The 18,229-nt window shown below is 45.8% G+C and overlaps 1 protein-coding gene across 1 annotated transcript; it reads left to right on the top strand.

Annotated features, from left to right (window-relative positions):
- The first annotated feature begins 591 nt into the window (after window positions 1-591).
- On the top strand, window positions 592-15,960 carry LOC144483186 (uncharacterized). Its single transcript, XM_078201979.1, has 3 exons — window positions 592-633; window positions 6,061-6,429; window positions 14,831-15,960. Exons 1-3 carry the CDS (start codon window positions 592-594, stop codon window positions 15,923-15,925), a joined length of 1,506 nt encoding a protein of 501 aa, XP_078058105.1. The 3' UTR covers window positions 15,926-15,960.
- The last annotated feature ends 2,269 nt before the right edge of the window (window positions 15,961-18,229 follow it).

The following is an 18,229-nucleotide window of genomic DNA, read 5'->3' as shown; positions in this document are numbered from 1 at the left end:
ATGAAAAGAGAAAACGTTGTAAATACTCATCAGGTTAGACAGCACCTATGGAGACAGAAGCAGAGTTAATGTTTGCAGTCACTGACGCTCCTCTAATGAAACACATACTAATAGCTGCTGTTTTATGGGGCCGTGAATCCCACAATCCCCTGTGCCCCAGAAACAGCTCTATCCATCACACACATTTCCCATTGTGACACTTCTATGTCAAAAGGGCAAGCTGTTTAAAAGTCATCAAGTTCCATTTTTGCGCGTTGATGTTCATTAAAGATACAGATCGACTTCCCCCTTATTATGTTATTATGTATCAATTTCAGATATTTTGGTCGGGAATTTCCATTCCCTTACTTTTTGGTGGATAATGAATGCCTTGAGTACTTAGGTTACAGTATAATTTGATTCCTAATGACTGCACCACTATCCCTAATTTTCACATCGCAGCAGGAAAAGTTCACGTTAACAAATGAGGAGTCTCGATGGCGTGCGCTTTACCCACCATTCCTCGCGGTAGTGAATGTCCCCTATCCACAGCACGGGAGAGAGCTGCGCATCCGCAGTCAGGCAGTGTGTGGCGCATGCGCAGCGTGAATGATGGCAATGGGGAGAGACATTCCTTCGTCTCAGCAGCAACCGGTAAGGATGCGGATACATGGAGGGAGGATTGGAACCGGCAGATGGACGGAGAGGGTTTCTAAATATCTGGTGAAGGTCTCAAACCTCTAATAGTAATCCGCAGGTCCCGTGTTTGCAGCTTTGGATCTTTTTCCCGAGACGAGGCTCAGGTTAACAGCCCCCATCTTGATTCAGCAGGGAGCTCACAGGGAGCGCATGCGCTGGTGCCTTGATGACGCAACAATAAGGGGGTGGGGCTTCAGCGTTTTATGGTCCCAACCGGGTCCTAGTGACCGGATCGCACAGCAGATTGAGCAACAGGTTTTCAACAGCTTCACCCACTCCCAGGGAAAATTGGAGTATGGAAGTAAGCTGGCAGGGAACATAAAAACTGACTGTAAAAGTTTCTATAGATATGTAAAGAGAAGAAGATTGACAAAAACGAATGTTAGAAATGGGAGAATTCATAACGGGGAATAAAGAAATGGCTGAGGGATTAAATTGGTACTTTGCTTCAGGCTTCACAAAGGAAGACATGAATAATGTACCAGAAGTGCTGAAAGAAACATGTTTTAGTGAGGGGGCTGAAGGAAATCAGCATCTGTCGAGAAATGGCTTTGGGGAAATTGATGGGATTGAAGGTGGATAAATCTCCAGGTCCAGATAATCTTCATCCCAGAGTACTTAAGGAAGTGGTCCTGGAAATAGTGGTTATTTTCCAAAATTCTTTGGAATCGGTAATAGTTCCTACAGATTGGAGGGTAGCTAATGTAAACCCACTGTTCAAAAAGTGAGGGAGAGAGAAAACAGGGAACTATAGACCAGTGAGCCTAACATTGGTACTGGGGAAGTTGCTGGTGTCTATTATCAAGGATTTCACAACTCGGCATTTGGAAGGCAGTGGTATAATCAGACAAAGACAGCATGGATTTACAAAAGGGAAATCATGCTTGACGAATCTATTGGAATTTTGTAAGGATGTAAGGAGTAGAGTTGACCGAGGAGAACCAGTGGATGTGGTTTATTTAGACTTTCAGAAGGCTTTCGACAAGGTCTCACATAACAGACTGCTATGTAACGTTAAAGGACATGGTATTGCAGGGAATGTCTTGAGATGGATAGAAAGCTGGTTCGCAGATAAGAAGCGAAGCATTGGCATAAATGAGTCTTTTTCTGATTGGCAGTCAGTGATTAGTGGGGTTTGGCAGGGATCTGTGCTAGGACCCCAACTCTTCAAATTATATATTAATGATTTGGAAGAGGGAACTGAATGTATTATCTCCAAATTTGCAGATAATACAAAGTTGGGTGGGAGGGTGAACTGTGAGGAGGCTGCAGAGGTGCTTTAGCGTGATTGGGACTGGCTGAGTGTGTGGGCATCAGCATTGCAGATGCAGTATAGTGATGATAAATGTGAGATTATCCACTTTGGCAGCAATAATAGGAAGACAGATTATTACTTGAATAGGTGTAAATTGAGGGAGGTGTATACTCAACAAGATGTTTGATTCCTCGTGCATCAGTCGCTGAAAGTAAGCGTGCAGGTACAGTAGGCAGTAAAGAAGGCAAATGATATGTAGGCCTTCATAGCGAGAGGATTTGAGTATAGGGATAGGGATGTTTTGCTGCAGTTCTATAGGGCGTTGGTGAGGCCACACCTGGAGTATTGTGTACCGTTTTGGTGTCCTTATCTGAGGAAGGATGTCCTTGTTATAGAGGGAGTACAGCGAAGGTTTACCAGGCTGATTCCTGGGATGGCAAGTCTGTCACATGAGGAGAAACTAAATTGGTTAAGATTATATTCACTAGAGTTTGGAAGAGTGGGATCTCATAGAAACTTATAAAATTGTAACAGGGTTAGACAGGGTAGATTCAGAAAGAATGTTCCCAGTGGTGGGGGGAGTCCAGAACATGGGGTCATAGTTTGAGGATAAGGGGTAAACCTTTTAGAACTGAGGTGAGGAGAAATTTCTTCACCCAGAGCGTGATGAATGTGTGGAATTCACTGCCTCAGAATATAGATCAAGGAATATGGGGGAACGGGAGTGGGGTGGGGGGGTGGGGATTAGGATATTGAATTTGATGATCAACCATGACCATAATGAATGGCAGAGCAAGCTCGAAGGGCTGAATGACCTACTCCCACTTCTAGATTCTATGTTTCAGTGAGAGAAGTTGCCTGAAGCGGTGGCAAAATATTTGGTTACACTTCAGGCTCCTCATGTTTACATAGAAACATACGAGAAAATAGAAGTGGGGAGGAGGCCACTCGGCCCTTCGAGCTTGCTCCACCGTTCATTATGGTCACGGCTGATCATCAAATTCAATATCGTAATCCCGCCTCCCCCCACCCCCATCCCCCGTATCCCTTGATCCCCAAGAAATGTATCTAATTCCTTATTGAAATCAGGCTCTACTTCTACGTTTGAGGAAGGGACTTCCAAAGATTCAAGACTCTCTGAGTGAAAAAAATCTTCTCAGCTCTGTCTTCAATGGGCAGCACTGTTTGTTAAACAGTGACCCCCAGATTCTCCCATAAGAGTAAACATCCTCTCCACATCCAAGATCTTTCAGAATCTTGAAGGTTTAAATTAAGTTGCCTCTTACTCTTTTAAAGTCGAGCAGAAGCTAAACTTGAGCAGAGACAGTCTCTGGTGTTGTTATATGGGACAGATTTACTTCTGGTCCTGTAATAAATGCATTTATTATTTCCAGTCTTGTAATATAGTCCTGTAGCTACGTTATATATTTCCAGTCATAGAGTCATTCCAGCACAGAAGGAGTCCATTGGATAACTCGAGTCCATACCGACTCTCACAGTAATTTCATAGTTTTTCATGATTTTCACAGTGACTTCATTGCAGTGTTAATGTCAGCATCCTTGTGACACTAATTAATAAATTATCAAAAATAAACTATAAACTGTCTGTCGAGCAATTCTGTCCGTCTGGAGTGGGTCCCATTCTGTAACCCTGCAGCACCCATCCAATCTCATTTAGAAATTATTGATCATCTCTGCTTGACTACCCCCACAGGCAGCAAGTTCAAGATCATCATCAATCGCAACGCCCTGTATCTTAACCAACTGGAGCCATCCGATCCATTAAATATATTTTTAGTTCAATCATAGCTGAGGTGTTTGTATCATCGAGAGTCACAGGTGAGGTGCCTGAAGACTGGAGGGTGGCAAATGTTGTGCCTTTGTTTAAAAAGGGCTGCAGGGAAAAGCCTGGGAACTGCAGGCCGGTGAGCCTCACATCTGTGGTGGGTAAATTGTTGGAAGGTGTTTTGAGAGACAGGATCTACAGGCATTTAGAGACGCAAGTACTGATTAGGGACAGTCAGCATGGTTTTGTGAGTGGAAAATCATGTCTCACAAATTTGATTGAGTTTTTTGAAGGGGTAACCAAGAAGGTAGATGAGGGCAGTGCAGTTGATGTTGTCTACATGGACTTTAACAAGGCCTTTGACAAGGTACTGCCTGGTAGGTTGTTGCATAAGGTTAATTCTTACGGGACCCAGGGTGAGGTAGCTAAATGGATACAAAATTGGCTTCTTGACAGAAGCCAGAGGGTGGTTGTAGAGGGTTGACCAGCGGTGTGCCTCAGGAATCCGTGCTGGGTCCACTGTTATTTGTCATTTATATTAATGATTTGGATGAGAATATAGGAGGCATGGTTAGTAAGTTTGCAGATGACACAAAGATTGGTGGCATAGTGGACAGTGAAGAAGGTTATCTCAGATTGCAATGGGATCTTGATTTATTGGGCCAGTGGGCTGACGAATGGCAGATGGAGTTTAATATAGATAAAGGCAAGGTGATGCATTTTGGTAGATTGAACCAGGGCAGGACTTACTCAGTTAATGGTAGGGCGTTGGGGAGAGTTACAGAACAAAGAGATCTCGGGGTACAGGTTCATAGCTCCTTGAAAGTGGAGTCACAGGTGGACAGAGTGGTGAAGAAGGCATTCGGCATGCTTGGTTTCATTGGTCAGGACAATGAATACGGGAGTTGGGATGTCTTGTTGAAGTTGCACAAGATATTGGTAAAGCCACACTTGGAATACTGTGTACAGTTCTGGTCACCCTATTATAGAAAGGATATTATTAAACTTGAAAGAGTGTAGAAAATACTTACTAGGATGCTACCCAGACTTGGTGGTTTGAATTATAAGGAGAGGCTGGATAGACTGAAACTTTTTTCTCTGGAGCGTAGGAGGCTGACGGGTGATCTTATAAAGGTCTATAAAACAATGAGGGACATAGATCAGCTAGCTCGTAAATATCTTTTCCCAAAGGCAGGGGAGTCTAAAACTAGAGGGCATAGGTTTAAGGGGAGGAAGGAGAGATACAAAAGGGTCCAGAGGGGCAACTTTTTCACACAGGGTGGTGAGTGTCTGGAACAAGCTGCCAGAGATAGTAGTAGAGGCGGGTACAATTTTGTCTTTTAAAAAGCATTTCGACAGTGACATGGGTAAGATGGGTATAGAGGGATATGGGCCAAATGCGGGCAATTGGGATTAGCTTAGGGGTTTAAAAAAAAAGGTGGCATGGACAAGTTCGGCCAAAGAGCCTGTTTCCTCTATGACTCTACAAAGACATATATCTGTCTGGCCGCCTGCATGGAGATTTCCAGCTGTGTGTCCAGGACAGGAAGCAGTGAGCATGGATCTGCCAATCAGCCTCAATCAGCACCTTCAGCAGAATTGGGAGGGTGAATATTAGATACAGCAGAGTGAGAATGGAGGGAGAGTGTGTGGGATGGAGAGTCACAGCTTTTGGGGAATGAGAGAGGAAAGAATGTTCCATAGAAACTAGAATTGTCTGTTCTGAATTTCTATCCTGTATTGACTGTGATGACTTTTGTAAACTCCTTTTACAGGATATCTAGAAGGTGAGGATTTACAGACAAAAATCTCAGACCAAATGTCACATCAACATCTGACAGAGTCACTCAATTCAACGGGACCTGAATATCATTGGCCTTTGAATCCAGAAGGAGAAATGTTTTTCTGTTCTGTCTGCTTCAGGAGATTTTAAACATCAGTGTGACTGGAAAGCACCGAATCTGACACACACCCGGGTGAGAGTGTTCCAGTGCACTGCGTGTGGAAAACGCTTCAGTTGCACAGCCTGAAAATATATCGCAGCATTCACAGCGGGGAGAGACTGTACCCGTGTTCTGTGTATGGATGAGGTTTCAACTGATTGTCCGACCTGGAGAGTCACAAGGACGCCTGCACCATGGAAAAACAGTGGAAATGTGGGGACTGTGGGAAGGGATTTAGATACCCTTCTCACCTGGAAACTCATCGACGCAGTCACACTGGGGAGAGACCGTTCACCTGTTCTCAGTGTGGGAATGGATTCAGTCGATTATCCACCCTGCAGACACACCAGAGAGTTCACAATGAGGAAAGGCCATTCATCTGCTTTCATTGTGGGAAGAGATTCACTCAGTCATCCGCCCTGCAGACACACCAGCGAGTTCACAATGAGGAGAGACCATTTATCTGCTCTCAGTGCGAGAAGGGATTCAGTCAGTCATCCAGCCTGTGGACACACCAGCGAGTTCACACTAGGGAGAGGCCGTTTACCTGCTCACAGTGTGGGAATGGGTTCACTCAGTTATCCCATCTGAAGACACACCAACGGTTTCACACTGGGGAGAGGCCGTTCACCTGCCCTCAGTGCGAGAAGGGATTTGCTCAGTTATCCACTCTTCAGACACACCAGCGAGTTCACACCAAGGAGAGACCGTTCACCTGCTCTCAGTGTGGGAAAGGATTCACTCAGTTATCCAACCTGCGGAGACACCAGCGAGTTCACATGTGATTCCAGGGATTGAATTCTGCTGTTATTGTTTCTGCTCTCAGTTACATCCAGGACTGCATTCTGTTCATTCTCACAGTTCGTCAATGGGGAGGGTCGGAGGGTTTCTTTCTGCTGGACTGGCCGGACTCACCACTTTGCCTCCAGTGGCTGATAATCTTTTAACCTTGTTGCGAATATCTGGCTTTGGATTTCTCAAGGATCACAGAGTGAAAGGGTGTTTGGAAGTTTAAAGATATTTTGTTCGCAATTATGTTTGGAAGCCTCGCAAAGCACGCAGAGGGAGTAGTGAGCATGAGGAACTGAAAGAGATTAGTATTCGTGAAAAAGTAGCACTGGAGAAATTAATGGGGTTGGAAGTGAATAAATCCCCAAAAAGCTGCTGATCTACATCCCAGAGTGTTGGAAGAGGTGGCTGTGGAGATAGTGGATACATTGGTGGTCATCTTTCCAAATTCTATAGATTGTGGAATGGTTGCTGCAGATTGGAAGGTGGTAAATGTAACCCCACTGTTTAAGGAGGGAGAGAGAAAACGGGGAACCACAGACCCATCAGCCTGACATCAGCCGGAGGGAAAATGCTACAATCTATTGTACAGGATGTGATAACAGATGAATATGCACATTCAGAACAGGGGTACGTCCCTCGAGCCTGCTCCACCATTCAATACATACACAGCTGATCTGATTGTAACCTCAGCTTCACATTCCCACCGACCCCCCCATAACCTTTCACCCCCTTGCTTATTAAGAATCTATCCAGCTCTGCCTTCAAAAGATTCAGAGACTCTGCGTCCACTGCCCTTTGAGAAAGAGAGTTCCAGACATTCAGACCCTCTGAGAGGAAGAGGTTCTCCTGTTATTTGTTTTTATCAAGCCGCCTCTTACTCTTCTAAACTCCAGTAGATACAAGTCTAGCCTGTCCAATCATTCCTCATTAGACAAACCAGCCATTTCAGGTATTAGTCCAGTAAACCTTCTCTGAGCTGTTTCCAATGTGTTTACATCTTTCCTAAATGAGAGCCATACTGTACACAGTACTCCAGATGGTTTCACCAATATCCTGTATATTGGTGAAACCAATCTGGGGGCGGTGGGGGGGGGGGAGAATGAATGGGACAAGGTAAGATTTAGGAAAGGGGGAGAAAAGGTAAGGGAAGGGGAATAAATTAGGGGGAAAGAGTGGGAGGGGGGAAGAAAAATGAAGAAACACAATAAAGAAAGAAAAAGAAATTAAAGAAATAAAAATACATATTTTTGTCGTCTCCTTATGTCATCTTCACAACTTTCCCACCTATCTTTATGCCATTAGCCAAATTAGCAACCACCCACTCAGTCCTTTCACCGAAGTCTAAGGGCTAAAAGGAGTCACGAGAAAGCATTGGGCAGCAGGATTAAGGAAAATCCCAAGGCTTTTTATACATATATAAAGAGCAACAGGGAGAGGGTTGGCCCACTCAAGGACAGTCGAGGGAATCTATGCGCGGAGCCAGAGGAAATGGCGATGTATCAAATGAGTACTTTGCGTCCGTATTCACCAAAGAGAAGGACTTGGTGGATGATGAGTCTGGGAAAGGATGTGTGGATAGTTTGAGTCATGTTGAGATCAAAAAGGAGGAGGTATTGGGGTTCTTGAGAAACATTAAGTTACTCAAGTCCCCAGGGCCTAAAGGGATATACCCCAGAATACTGAGAGAGGCAAGGGAGGAAATTGCTGGGGCCTTGAGAGAAATCTTTGTATCCTCACTGGCTGCAGGGGAGGTTCCAGAGGATTGGAGAATAGCCAATGTTGTTCCTTTGTTTAAGAAGGGTAGCAAGAATAATCCAGGTAATTACAGGTCGGTGAGCCATACATCAGTGGTAGGGAAATTATTGGAGAGGGTTCTTCGAGACAGGATTTATTCTCATTTGGAAATAAGTGGACGTATTAGCAAGAGGCAACATGGCTTTGTGAAGGGGAGGTCGTGTCTCAGTAACTTGATCGAGTTTTTCAAGGAAGTGATGAAGATGATTGATGAGGGCAGGGCAATGAATGTTGTCCACATGGACTTCAGTAAGGGTCCCTCATGGCAGACTGGTGCAGAAGGTGAAGTTGCATGGGATCAGAGGTGAGCTGGCAAGGTGGACACAAAACTGGCTCGGTCATGGAAGACAGTGGGTAGCAGTGGAAGGGTGCATTTCTGAATGGAGGGCTGTGACAAGTGGTGTTCCTCAGGGATCAGTGCTGGGACCTTTGCTGTTTGTAATATATATAAATAATTTGGAGGAAAATGTAACTGGTTTCATTAGTAAGTTTGTGGACGACACAAATGTTGGTGGATTTGCGGATAGTGATGAGGACCATCAGAGGATACAGCAGGATATAGATCGGTTGGAGACTTGGGCGGAGAGATGGCAGATGGAGTTTAATCTGGACAAATGTGAGGTCATGCATTTTGGAAGGTCTAATACAGATAGGAAATATACAGTAAATGGCAGAACCCTTAAGAGTATTGATAGGCAGAGGGATCTGGGTGTACAGGTACACAGGTTACTGAAAGTGACAACGCAGGTGGAGAAGGTAGTCAAGGAGGCATACGGCATGCTTGCCTTCATTGGCTGGGGTATTGAGTTTAAAAATTGGCAAGTCATGTTGCAGCTTTATAGAACCTTAGTTTGACCGCACTTGGAATATAGTGTTCAATTCTGGTCACCATACTACCAGAAGGATGTGGAAGCTTTGGAGAAGGTACAGAAAAGATGACCAGGATGTTGCTTTGCATGGAGAGCATTAGCTATGAGGAGAGGTTGGAGAAACTTAGTTTGTTCTCACTGGAACGACAGAGGTTGAGGGGCAACCTGATAGAAGTCTACAAGATTGTGAGAGTGGATAGTCAGAAGCTTTTTCCCAGGGTGGAAGGGCCAATTACTAGGGGGCATAGGTTTAAGGAGTGAGGGACAAGGTTTAAAGGAGATGGATGAGGCAGGTCTTTTTACACAGAGGGTGGTGAGTGCCTGGAACTCGCTGCCGACGGAGGTAGTGGAAGCAGATACAATAGTGACTTTTAAGGGGTGTCTTGACAAATACACGAATAGGATGTGAATGGAGAGATATGGTCCCTGGAAGGGTAGGGGTTTTAGTTAAGTCGGGCAGCATGGTCAGTGCAGGCTTGGAGGGCCGAAGGGCCTGTTCCTGTGATGTAATTTTCTTTGTTCTTTGTAAGTCGTCTATATCAACTATAAAACATTGGAGCCCCAGCACTGTAGTCTTTGACAAGAGCACTCATTACATCTTGACAACCAGATAACGACCTACATACGTCGAGTGTTTCCTGCTACCTAGCCAATCTTCTATTCACGCCAATATGTTATCCCCACAGCATGAACTTTTATTTGTTGCAATAACCTTTGATGTGGCACCTTATCAAATGCCTCCTGGAAATCTAAGTACATTAAAATGTACTTTAGGGAAGGAAATCTCCCATACTTACCGAGCCTGATTCTCAACTGTGCTCCAAGGGCACCTGGGGATGGGCAATAAATGCTGGCCAGGCAGCGACGCCCATGTCCCACGAATGGATAACAATGTGTGGAATGTACAGACTGGGGGCACAATGGGTGGGGGCGGGGCTCGCGGGTCCTCGCGCCTGAACCCGGAAACGTCACTGTGGAGCAGAGTGATTGCTATTGGGTGATTGAGGCAGGGCTCCATTGTGCCGTCACAATGACTCAGAGGGGCGCTCCCAGCACACACTGTCCCATTGACAGCAATATCACTGGTTACAGAAGCAGCACACTGCGGATTGGACACCAGCTCAGCGTGGCTGGCGGTCAAAGCCCCGCCCACCCCCACGTGGGCTCGGGTTCCGCCCCCTCATTGTCCACATGGCAGATTGACCAATGGCAACGCCTGGAGGACCGGATGAACGCTGGTCCACCAGCCAATCAGAGTCTGGGCCTTGTGTCAATGGCTGCGCGGAGCTTCCATTGTCTGTCTAACAAAGCTGCTGCTCTCTGTCTGAAGGAAGATTGAGCTTCAGACAGACTCAAACCTCCTGTCTCCAACACCTGTGAGTAAAACACTTTCTTTTCTCCCCCTTTCCATTTCTTTTCTCATTCTGGAGGAAATTGGGGACTTGCAGCAACTGAAGGGAAAGGAAGTGAATCCAGGGAGGCTGCAGACTCTGGAAAGATTGGCCCAGGTCTGTCTGTCTCTCTTTTTTAAAGACATTGACATCCTTTCCTCCCTCAGCTTGACTCATTTATTTGTCTGGACAAAGCATGGTCTCTTTCCCGATGTTCACAATTAAAAGGATGTTTTCTCTAGGAGATGGCTGACATTTAAGGGCACAGTAAATTAATATTGTGCACATGAATGACCGAGACATGTCAGACTTATGATCAATAGAATCATAGAGTAATCAAATCCTACAGTGCAGAAGGAGGCCATTCGGCCCATCGAATCTGCACTGACCACAATCCATAGAGGTTTACAGCACGGAAACAGGCCCTTCGGCTCAACTTGACCATACTGCCCTTTTTTTAAAAACCCCTAAGCTAGTCCCAATTGCCTGCATTTGGCCCACATCCCTCGATACCCATTGTAACCATGTAACTGTCTAAATGCTTTTTAAAAGACAGAATTATACCTGCCTCTACTACTACCTCTGGCAGCTTGTTCCAGATACTCATTATCCTCTGTGTGAAAAAATTGCCCCTCTGGACCCTTTTGTACCTCTCCCTTCTCACCTTAAACCTATGCTCTCCAGTTTTAGACTCCCCTACATTTGGGAAAGATATTGAGTATCTAGCTGAGCTATGCCCCTCATTATTTTGTAGACCTCTATAAGATCACCCCTCAGCCTTCTACACTCCAGAGAAAAAAGTCCCAGTCTATCCAGCCTTTCCTTATAACTCAAACCATCAAGTCCCGGTAGCATCCTAGTAATTTTTTTCTGCACTCTTTCTAGTTTAATATCCTTTCTATAATAGGGTGACCAGAACTGCACACAGTCTGCCAAGTGTGGCCTTACCAATGTCTTGTACAACTTCAACAAGACGTCCCAGCTTCTGCATTCAATGTTCTGACCGTTGAAACCAAGCATGCTGAATGCCTTCTTCACCACTCTGTCCACCTGTGTCTCCACTTTCAAGAAGCTATGAACCTGTACCCCTCGATCTCTTTGTTCTGTAACTCTCTCCAATACCCTACCATTAACTGAGTAAGTCCTGCCCTGGTTCAATCTACCAAAATGCATCACCTCGCATTTACCTAAATTAAACTCCATCTGCCATTCGTCAGCCCACTGGTCCAATTGATCAAGATCCCATTGCAATCCGAGATAACCTTCTTCACTGTCCACTATGCTACCAATCTTGGTGTCATCTGCAAACTTACTAACCATGCCTCCTATATTCTCATCCAAATCATTAATATAAATGACAAATAACAGTGGACCCAGCACTGATCACTGAGGCACACCGCTGGTCACAGGCCTCCAGTTTGAAAAACAACCCTCTACAACCACCTTCCGGCTTCTGTCATCAAGCCAATTTTGTATCCATTTAGCTACCTCAGCCTGGATCCCGTGAGATTTAAACTTATGCACCAACCTACCATGCGGTACCTTGTCAAAGGCCTTGCTAAAGTCCATGTAGACAACATCAACTGCACTGCCCTCATCTACCTTCTTGGTCCTTCAAAAAACTCAATCAAATTTGTGAGACATGATTTTCCACTCACAAAGCCATGCTGACTGTCCCTAATCAGTCCTTGCGTCTCTAAATGCCTGTAGATCCTGTCTCTCAAAATATCTTCCAACAACTTACCCACCACAGATGTGAGGCTCGCTGGCCTGTGGTTCCCAGGCTTTTCCCTGCAGCCCTTTTTAAACAAAGGCACAACATTTGCCACTCTCCAATCTTCAGGCACCTCACCTGTGACTATCGATGATTCAAATATCTCTGCTCGGGGACCTGCAATTTCCTCCCTAGCCTCCCACAATGTCCTGGGATACACTTCATCTGGTCCCGGGGATTTATCTGCCTTGGCCCTATCCTCTTAACTCCAACTAGCATTTACCCTGCTAGCCCTCCAACACTAAGGGGCAATTTAGAATCCACCTAACCTGCACATGTTTGGGAGGAAACCGAAGAACGCAGAGGAAACCCACGCAGACATGAGGAGAACGTGCAGACTCCACACAAACAGTGACCTAAACCGGGAATTGAACCCATGTCCCTGGCGCTGTGAGGCAGCAGTGCTAACCACTGTGTCACTTTGCTGCCCTCTAATTTCACAGATATCACCAAAATTGATGATGTGATAAATAGTGAGGAGCAAAGCCTTAGATTACAGGAAGATGTAGACGGGCTGGTTAGATGGACAGAGCAATGGCAAATTGAATTTAACCCTGGAATGTATGAGGTAGTTCATTTATAGAGAACTAACAAGACAAGGGAATATACACTGAATGGTCGGATGGTAGAAGTACAGAGGACCAGACTTTGGGGTGCATGTCCATAGGACCCTGAAGGGGCCAGGACTGGTAGATGAAATGGTTAAGAAGGAATATGGGATACTTTCCATTCTTAGCTGAATATAAGAACAAGGAGGTTATGATGGAGTTGTGCAAAATGCACACAGCCAGAGTTCTGTGTGCAAATCTGGTCACTACACAAGAGGAAGGATGAGATTGAATGAGAGAAGGTGTGGAGCAGATTCGCCAGGAGTGTTTGCCTTGGCTGGAGTGTTTCAGGTATGAGGAGAAGATGGTCAGGCTGGAGTTGTTCTCCCTGGAGCAGAGAAGACTCAGGAAGGGATTTGATTGAGGTGTCCAAAATTATCAAGGCCGTAGATAGGAAGGAACTTCTCCCTTAGCAAACGGGTCCATAACCAGGGGGCAAAGATTTAAGGTAAGGGGCAGAAAATACAGAGGGGATTTGAGGAAAAACATTTTCACCGAGAGGGTGGTGGGGATCTGGATCTCTCTGCCTGAAAGGTTGGTAGAGGCGACAACCTTCACAATATTTAAGAAGCATTTAGATGAGTAATTGAAACGTGATCGCACACCAGGCTATGGAGTAAGTGCTGGAAAATGGGATTGGAATAGACAGGTGCTTAATAGGCGGCACAGACAAGATGGGCCAAAGGGCCACTTGCTATGCTGTAAAATTGTATGACTTCATCAAGACAGAGATGTGTCTGGTGTTCTTATATGGCACAGATTAGATAGATTATTCATGGCTTTGTAATAAAGTACATTCTGATTATTTCTAGTCATGGTCAGTACAGCACAGGAGTCCATTCAGCAACTTGAGTCCTTGCTGACTGTCTGTCGAGTAATTCTGTCAGTCTGGAATGGCTTCTGTAACCTGGCAGCACCCATCCAATCTCATCTCAAAATTATTGATCATCTCTGCTTGACTCCCCTCATAGGCAGCAAGTTCAAGACCATGATCAATCACAACCCCCTGTATCTTAACCAACTGAAGGAATCCTAGACATTAAACACATTGTTAGTCCAGTCAGATAGACATATATCTGTCTGGCAGCCTGCATGGAGATTTCCAGCCCTCTGTGTCCAGGACAGGAAGCAGTGAGCATGGATCTGTCAATCAGCCTCAATCAGCACCTTCAGGAGAATCGGGAGGGTGAATATTAGATACAGCAGAGTGAGAATGGAGGGAGAGTGTGTGGGATGGAGATTCACAACTTTGGGAATGAGAGAGAAAATAATGTTCTGTTCTGAATTTCTATCCTGCACCGACAGTGATGACTTTGTAAACTCCTTTTACAGGATATCAGAAGGTGAGGATTTACAGACAGAAATCTCAAACCAAACCATCAACATCTGACAGAGTAACTCAATCATCAGGACCTGAATATCATTGGCCTTTGAATCTAGAAGGAGAAAGGTTTCTCTATTCTGTCTGCTTCATAAATGTTTAAACATCAGTGTGACTGGGATAGCACCGAACAACACACACACACCCAAGTGAGAGTGTTCCAGTGCACTGAGTGTGGAAAGAGCTTTAACCAGTTACACAGCCTGAAAATTCATCGCAGCATTCACAGCGGGGAGAGACTGTACCCGTGTTCTGTGTGAGATTTAAGTGATTGTTTAACCTGGAGAGTTACAAGGACACCCGCATCATGGGGAGACTGTGGAAATGTGAGGACTGTGGGAAGAGATACAGAATTCCATCTGAGCTGCAAATTCATGAATGCAGTTACAAGGCGGGGACACCATTCACCTGCTCTGACTGTGGGAAGGGATTCACTCTGTTATCCAGCTTGCAGAGACACCAGCAAGTTCACGCTGGGGGGACACCATTCACCTGCCCTGACTGTGGGAAGGGATTCACTCTGTCATCCAGTCTGCAGAGACACCAGCGAGTTCACACTGGGGAGAGACCGTTCACCTGCTCTGACTGTGGGAAGGGATTCACTCAGTTATTCCAGCTGCTGAGTCACAAAGTCACTCACAGCCAGAAGAGACCCTTTAAATGCTCTGACTGTGGGAGCGGATTCAAAAGCTCTCGGGCACTGATTTCCCACCAGCGCATTCACACTGGGGAGAGACCGTTCAGCTGCTCTCACTGCACAAAGAGATTTAGAACATCATCCAACCTGCGCGTACACCAGCGAGTTCACACTGGGGAGAGACCGTTCCTTTGTTCTGAGTGTGGGATGGGATTCGCTCAGTTATCCACTTTGCTGAGACACCAGCGAGTTCATACCAGGGAGAAGCCGTTCACATGCTCAGTGTGTGGGAACAGCTATGTTCACTTATCCAGCCTGCTGAACCACAAGGTCACTCACAGCAATGAGAGATCCTTTAAATGCTCTGACTGTGGAAGCGGATTCCAAAGCTCTCAGGAACTGGTGTCCCACCAGCGCATTCACACTGAGGAGAGACCGTTCAGCTGCTCTCACTGCACAAAGAGGTTTAGATCATCATCCACCCTGCGGACACACCAGCGAGTTCACACTGGGGAGTGGCCGTTCACCTGCTCTCAGTGTGGGAAGGGGTTCACTCAGTCATCCCACCTGCTGAAACACCAGCGAGTTCACACTGGAGAGAGACCATTCACCTGCTCGGTGTGTGGGAAGGGATTTGCTCAGTTATCCAACTTGCTGAGGCACAATCTCACTCACACTAGTGAGAAACCCTTTAAATGCTCTGACTGTGGGAGCGGCTTCAAAAGCTCTCGAGAACTGAAGTCCCACCAGCGCATTCACACTGAGGAGAGACCGTTCAGCTGCTCTCACTGCACAAAGAAGTTTAAATTGTCATCCGGCCTGCGGGCACACCAGCGAGTTCACACCGGGGAGAAGCCATTCACCTGCACCGTGTGTGGGAAGGGATTCACTCAGTTCTCCAGCCTGCAGACACACCAGCGAATTCACTCTGGGGAGAGACCATTCACCTGCTCCATGTGTGGGAAGGGATTCACTCGGTCATCCCACCTGCTGAGACACCAGCGAATTCACAAGTGATGACAGGGGTTGGATTCTGCTGTTATTGCTGCTGTTAATCACATCCAGGACTGAACCATGTTCATTCTGACAGTAGGTGAAATGGGAGGGTAGGAGGGTTTCTTTCTGCTGGACAGGCCGGTCTCATGACTTTGCTTCCAGTGGGCTGATGCTCTTTGAGCCTGGGAGAGCACATTTCCAATGAAATGCTCCACAAAGGCTGATGAAAGACATATAATTTATCCTGGATGTAAATAGTTTTTCCCACCACTACAGACAGATCTAAAATAAATAAACTTGTCTCTGTTCCATTGAGTCTACAGCACAGGGCCGGGCCAGTTGTGTAACTAAGTCTGCACGCTAGATTTTAGTGAAACCCAACCATTTTCAATTTAATTCCAGTTACATTGACAGCAATGAAAGGTCAAAATGTCATTTTGTTCTCGCACAGAGATAAGAAGCCGTTTAATGTTCAGTATAATCACTCACATGTATTCATGAAGGGTTATTACATCAATAGGAATCAGCCAGAAACAGGTGACTGACCAAATAGTGAACCTCAGTTAAGTTTCAATTGAAGGATGAGTTATTAATAATCAGCAGTTAATGAGAAGTCACTTTAGGATATTTCTGTATTTCTCCATCAGCTTTTCTTATGAGGACATGAAGGTGGTGTCAGAGCTGGGAAAGAAATGGGATCAGCCTTGGACTCTCTCCCTATCAGGAACACACACACTGTCCTTGACTGTTGAGTCTGTCTGAATGAATGGGATTCCTGTAAAGACATCAAGATAACAGACAGAGCTGAAAGGAAGGCACTGTCCTAAGTTGAAGACCAGTGATTAACTGGAAGCAATGGAGTTGACTTGATTGACAAATTATAGACCTCTTGGCTGTTTCCAACTACTTGCCTCAGGTGGGCTCACAACATCTTTTGGGTGTAAAAAGAGGGGTTTCCGGGATCCACCTTTGCGAACATCGAGTGTGGGAGAAGCGGTTTGGATCTTCAGGGATAGTCGAGCTTCCTCCTTTCAGCATGAAGGTTGTTTCCAATAAAGCTCAGGGGCAGATGAGTAATTAGTCCTGGCACTGGTTCAGTGATGGGTTCCCTGCCAGTCGAAACCCCAGGAAGGTGCCATCCGTGCTTTTGGGAGGCAGTGACTGTTTCTCTGTCAGCCCCAGGAGTTCACATTGTCATCCACTTCTCTTGGATTGATCACTGATTTGAAAGTGTGGAGTTGGTAGAGTTTCACTGATGAGTAAACTTTACCTTTTATCCCACCTCTGTTAGTTAGGTGATAAAGAACAAAGAAAATTACAGCACAGTAACAGGCCCTTCAGCCCTCCAAGCCTGCAACGACCATGCTGCCCATCTGAACTAAAACCCCCTGCCCTTTCTGGGACCATATCCCTCTATTCCGATCCTATTCATATATTTGTCAAGACACCCCTTCGAAGTCACTATCGTATCTGCTTTCACTACCTCTCCCGGGAGGGCGAGATCCTAAACGTTGCATATAAACAATAAACTTTGATAGTTCTGACTGATTTGATATCTGAGTCTTTGCTTGATGGTTGAGTCGGTGCACACTCAATGGGCTGAATGGCCTCCTTCCGCATTGGAGAAATTCTATGATTCTAAATGGAGATCACAAACGCTGACAATACTCCCAGTGTAGTATAATCGCGCTTCTAATCAAGTTGAACATAACCTCCCTGCTGTTCAATTCTGTTCCTCGAGAATGGAACCCTACATATGGGCCCCAGACTTTAGGAAAGATGTGAAATTCTTAGAGAGGGTGCAGAGATTTACAAGAATGGCAACTCACAACATTTAAAAAGTACCTGGATCAGCACTTGGCAAGTCAGAACATTTAAGGCTATGGGCCAGGTGCTGGTAAATGGTATTAGGAGGGAGGTCAGGTGTTTCTTGTGTGTAGATTCAATGGGCTGAAGGGCCTCTCCTGCACTGTACGATTCTATGATGAGGCAATTCAGTTTGTTGGAGAGACTGGAACAGCTGAAATTTCTCTCTTTAAATCAGTCAGACATTAGGGTCTAGAATGGGGCCATTCGGTCCACTGATTCAATGCTGGCCCTTTGCATATCAAACCCTTGCCCCGTTCTATATATTGACAGATCCATGCTCACTGCTTCCTGTCCTGGACACAGAGAGCTGGAAATCTCCATGCAGGCTGCCAGACAGATATATGTCTATCTGACTGGACTAACAATGTGTGGAATGTACAGACTGGGGGAACAATGGGTGGGGGCGGGGCTCCCGGGTCCGCGCGCCTGAACCCGGAGACGTCACCGCGGAGCACA

This window comes from Mustelus asterias, unplaced genomic scaffold (genome assembly GCF_964213995.1).
Source record: "Mustelus asterias unplaced genomic scaffold, sMusAst1.hap1.1 HAP1_SCAFFOLD_47, whole genome shotgun sequence".
Classification (NCBI taxonomy): domain Eukaryota; kingdom Metazoa; phylum Chordata; class Chondrichthyes; order Carcharhiniformes; family Triakidae; genus Mustelus; species Mustelus asterias.
This window is presented reverse-complemented; position numbering and strand designations above follow the sequence as displayed.